General features: G+C 49.8%; 1 protein-coding gene across 1 annotated transcript in view; it reads right to left on the bottom strand.

The window, feature by feature from the left end:
- LOC119572267 (zinc finger protein Noc-like) overlaps positions 1-3,732 on the bottom strand; it is a 3,797-nt gene extending 65 nt beyond the window's left edge. The window contains exons 1-4 of the mRNA XM_037919277.1: positions 3,527-3,732; positions 2,176-2,751; positions 1,466-1,725; positions 1-1,309 (exon numbers count right to left, since the gene is read on the bottom strand). The exon at positions 1-1,309 is cut by the window's left edge and continues 65 nt beyond it. Coding sequence (XP_037775205.1) covers positions 883-1,309; positions 1,466-1,725; positions 2,176-2,751; positions 3,527-3,598 — 1,335 coding nt within the window. The 5' untranslated portion in view covers positions 3,599-3,732 and the 3' untranslated portion in view covers positions 1-882. The remainder of the gene's footprint in view (positions 1,310-1,465; positions 1,726-2,175; positions 2,752-3,526) is intronic.
- Positions 3,733-4,899: the final 1,167 nt, after the last annotated feature.

Consider the following 4,899-nt stretch of genomic DNA (forward strand, 5'->3'; position numbering starts at 1 on the left):
CAAACAAATAAGTAGCTAGCAATCCCATAACACATGACTTAGTACATACATTATAATGTACACTTGGCTTCACAGTGGGTATAGGGGTGATTAGGAACAGGTAGGGTCAGGGATCTAGCTTTGGGAGCAGCGTGAAGCCCCCACTCGAAGGCGGTGGGTTGTCACGGTGCCCGATATAAATTCAAAAAGTATACACAGCCAATTTTAGGGACTTTAGTCACTAGGGCAAAGGACAACGATTGTTTTCTTTTCTCTTTTTGTTATACATTTTTTTTTTACACCCCGCATGCTTGGGTAGCTTGGTGCCTGACTACGAGGAGGGAGCGGTCCTCCCTCTGGGTAAGAGTCCACTAGTGACGCAACTGAGTCTTGAGATCAAACTCCCAACACCTGCTCGGGTCTACGTGTTGAGAAAACTTAGCTGATTGTCCTCGACATTAAAAGAAAAATCACAGATTGTTAAGTAAAACGTACCACACGTACAACATAAACAACACACCTAGAACACAGGAGGAGAGGGGGAAGAGGAGGCAGCGAGGCGAGGTGGGGTCTGGGGGCCTCCACACCACCCACACCTCCCACAACCGCCCACGCCGCCCTTCATCATCATCATCGTCATCATCATCACTTCTCACACTGATCCACCTTGAGAACATCACATCATCACCGTCATGACTTTAAACTGTACATTCACGTAAACACAGAATTTGTACATGTTGAAGAAGAGGAGACATCACAGCAGCACACGAGAGGGCCAACACCGCCCTGGGGGCCCCTCACTCACTGGGTGTGGCGGCCCACCACCGACCACGCCCACGCACCCATCGCCCCTACAGGCGTACCAAGTAGGGGCGAGGGAGGTAGGACGCCGCAGCCTGCCCACTAGTGCAGGCCCGTTGTGGCTCCTAGGCCCCTGGCGTACAAGGAGTATGGGTTATAATAGGCGGAGAGGGGGTGAGGCGGCAGCGCTGAGAGCGAGGCGGTGAGGGCAGAGGCGGGCAGAGGCGCTGTAGGAGGCAGGTGAGCCAAGGGCGGCTTGGCGTAGGGGTGGTAGCGCGGTGCCGAGAGGGGCGAGAGGGGCGGCGTCGGGTATCCGCGGGGCAGGTGACCGGCCAGCAAGGGGTGGTGAAGGGCGTGGAGGGAGAGGCTTGATTCTGACGTGGACAGGTTGGTGTGTGTCCGGAGGTGTTGCAGGAGGTCCTCCGAGGTGGTGAACCGCTTGCCGCAGTACGTGTCGCCCGCTATCCAGTTGCACACGTAGGGTTGGTGCGACCCGCCGACGAGGCCAGGAGGGGGGTACAAGCCGCTACTGCAAAGGGGAGGATGGGACTTAGCAAACCAAACATGGAGCCTTTCGTGACTTCTAAAGTAATGTTACGAAACGCTTAGACGAAGAAAATATAAGAGTAACATATTCAGATAATTTATTTTAAAAAAGAAAAGAAATGCACTGCTTAAAACTTACAGAGACGAAGCAGGCAGCGTTGGGAGAAGACCAGGTAGCGAACTAAGATTCTTCGTGTGAGCAGCGATCTGGGCGCACTGGGTGCATCCGGGCGGACAAGTGCCATTCACCACCTGGGCGGCGTGGGCGTTGATCTGGCACCCTGCACAATAAGGGTCGCGGCAGACTGGCACTACTGTCTCGCTGCCACTTGCGGTCTTCACTCGAGCGTAACCGATGTAGGGACTGGAAAGTGCCGCCGCGGTGCTGGTGGGGGGGACCTGGGGGGAGGCAGCAAAAAAGGCGGTTCAGAGACTTGTTTTTCGCCAGCATATGCTTTCTCTTCTCCATCGTTAAATCGTTAATTATGTTTGAGGCATTATTTCAGCACGAACAAAAAACTTGAATTAAGACTTAGTGCATCATGCATTAAATATATTTTATAATACATCTCGTCAGTATTTTTTTACGTAATAACATAAGCATAATGTCACTTCTGACAGTTTCAATTATTTTTTTGCAAGGTCTACAGACATGAACTGAATTCATCATAAAACAACAAATTCTCTAGATTTCCATAATTCTTCCCCATATAGCTAAAACTCTGATGTAAGTTTTATCATTTAGTCTAAAATCGATTTTTCTCATACTACTCGATAGTGAAAACTGTCCTACTTTAAACACTGCATTGTTTACTAGACAAGGAGGTCCTCCTCGAGGCCGAGACTCACCTTGGCTGTGAGAGCTGAGAGTCCTGCGGCGCCGAGCGGGTCAAGGCCTAGTGCCAGGTGTGGATAGAGACTCGGTGCCAACTTGTAGGCGGCCAAGGGGTCCTTACTGAGGTCCCCCAGGCCGGGGAGGCTGTGTGACGAGCTCAGCGACGAGGAAATCTTTGGTGTGGTTGGGGAGGACACTCGCGGGGAAATCGAGGAGGAGGACGACGAGGTTGGAGGGTCGTGGGGCCGCGAGGACGACCTCCCACTGTCGCTCCCTCTGGAGGAGGACCGTTCAGCGCTGGGCTGCCGCGCGTGGGGGGAGCGGGCGTGGGGCGAGGACCGCTTGGGGCTCACGCGCTCCTCGTCGTCGTCCTTCTTCTTCTCGTAGGGCTTGAACGAGGACGTAGTCGTCTTGGTGTCGTCTGACGGCGTAATGGTGAGTGTGGCGCCCGGAGACTTCGCCCCGGGGGAGGACTTGCCCTTGCTGGAGCTCTTCTCGACCGGGGGGATGCTGCCCTTCTGGGACAAGTCCGCGCCGATAGACGAGCATGTCTGCGCCAGGAGTGCCAAGGGGGACTTTTTGGCATCCAGCTGCAAGATGGAAAAGGGAATCATCAGAACTGAGGCTGTGAGCTCTCAATGCAACGCGGCGCCAACCGATCGCACGGAAGGTTCACACTTATTAAATATCATTTCTGGGGGAGGATACTCACACGTGGGAATGCAAAATCAAAAGATAAGATAATCATTAAGGAAAAAAATACGATTTTTTTTGTCTTCGCTTCGCACGTGGTTCAGATACCGAGAGCGAGACTTTTTTCCTTCATATCAACTTATACATATTGTGTAAAAATAAATTCGCCTTTCTCAGTTTACAAGCTTGAAAAAAGTAAAACACACACATACTCCTATTGACATCTATAACATACTTAAAAATATCAACAGATTGTCTTATTCAATATTTCCTACTTTCGGTCGCAAAGTTACGTCATGTTGGCGTTTCAAACGCAAGTCTCGCAAAGACGCACATGGCTTTACAGAAGACTACAGAAACCGTCCCCGAGTACTTTACTATACAATACGTCTTCCGAAATTCCCGAAATACTATAACACAGCACGCACTTTTGACGGACGCGCGATCTCGTGGTGTCAAGAAGACGAAAGAGGAATAGACATTCGTTCAGCTTATAATATTCTTGAAAACTTTTTTATCACTTGCTGAGAGCGCTATGCTCTTCACTGTTTCCACTTATTCTGCACGAATCAACACACTAACATTGCCGTATGACATGATACAAGTCGACTGCTCCTTACAAAAAAACTCTCACCAGTGACAAACTCACGTAAACAAAACTAATAAACTTACCTCAATTGACTGTCCCTGTAGAGGGTTTAGATATTCTGGTCGCAGGTATTGGTTTCCACTTGAAGTCAACATTTTTGTCCACTGTAATTAATTACACTGTGTCACAGACAACGCTTACAGAGTTTCACTAATCAGGTCACAAGAGACTCTGTTTCACGCACATAGCACCACCTTCGTCCACTGCCACTGAGCGCTACTAACTGAATGAATATTCTTGATTTCTGCTCACTCGTACCCGAGTCTGCGTGACGTCACCGAACCGCGGTTTGTAACGCGCCCCATGATTGGCGGAAAATGTCCCGTTAGATTTCACACGTTGGACTCGTCGACACGCGCTGATTGGTGCTCGGGTCTTGGGGAGTTGTAAAGCGCGCCTTGATTGGTCGATGGGGATGTTATGTCGTCACTTAGGATGATGAATGGTAGGATGATGGGTAAAGCGAGAGTCACCAATCAGAAGTACGACACTAATGATCTGACACATGGCCGCCTCTCATCTCATCGCTCACCCCTCACAAAATATCGTTCACTTGCCTTATTTTTTCAGCGCTTACAGATTTGAAGATGGCGAAGCATTCTGAGACTGAGCAAGCTGTCCGGGGGAGTGAAACTTGATCGTGTACAGGGCGCTACGGACACACCCGCGCTGCTCCTCGTAATTGCTTCATTTTACAACATCTAAAGTCGTTTATTAATCTAAATTATCTTGTTGATATCATTATAATATTATTTTAGAAGACTTCCACTGCACCTACGGATATATGTAGCTAGAAGAGAGAAGGAAGGACCGACGCAAGATAAATTCAAATGCGCTGAGATGGAGTCGAGAGGTCGGGAGGGAGGGAGGGAAGGAGCGGACGGGAGGAGCGACGGAGGGAGGGAGGGAGGGAGGGAGGGCGGAGGTGACGACAGCCGACGCGCGCTCGGCTGACCCGCACGCTGGTACCCTCCCCTCCTCCCCTCCTCTGGTCCCTCCCCCTCCTCCGCCCCATCACCTGACATGCCCCTCCTACTCCTCCCCTCGCTACCCTTCCAGTTGGGAAAATATATTTAGCGCGTTTGATAAATCATCACTTTGATGTACTGCAAACGGCATTAGTCACACACTATTTATGCTCAATGATTAGATATTTCGTCGATAGTGGCAACCCAAGAATTTTACTTTCTTTTTTCTTATATTTTCGCAAGAACATATTACTGTTTCGGCGCGGTTTTCAACGCGCATTTTCTTCACCTTGAGGCAGCTGTAAGATACAAACAACCTTCGCACAGAGAAGACTTTACGAATTTCTTAATTAATAGCACGGTTGAATGCAGTCTATCCTCACAATGACTTGTCTGTATTTACGTGAAACTTACTGAGCGCTCGTTAC

This window comes from Penaeus monodon, chromosome 4 (assembly GCF_015228065.2).
Source record: "Penaeus monodon isolate SGIC_2016 chromosome 4, NSTDA_Pmon_1, whole genome shotgun sequence".
In the NCBI taxonomy this organism is placed as follows: Eukaryota; Metazoa; Arthropoda; class Malacostraca; order Decapoda; family Penaeidae; genus Penaeus; species Penaeus monodon.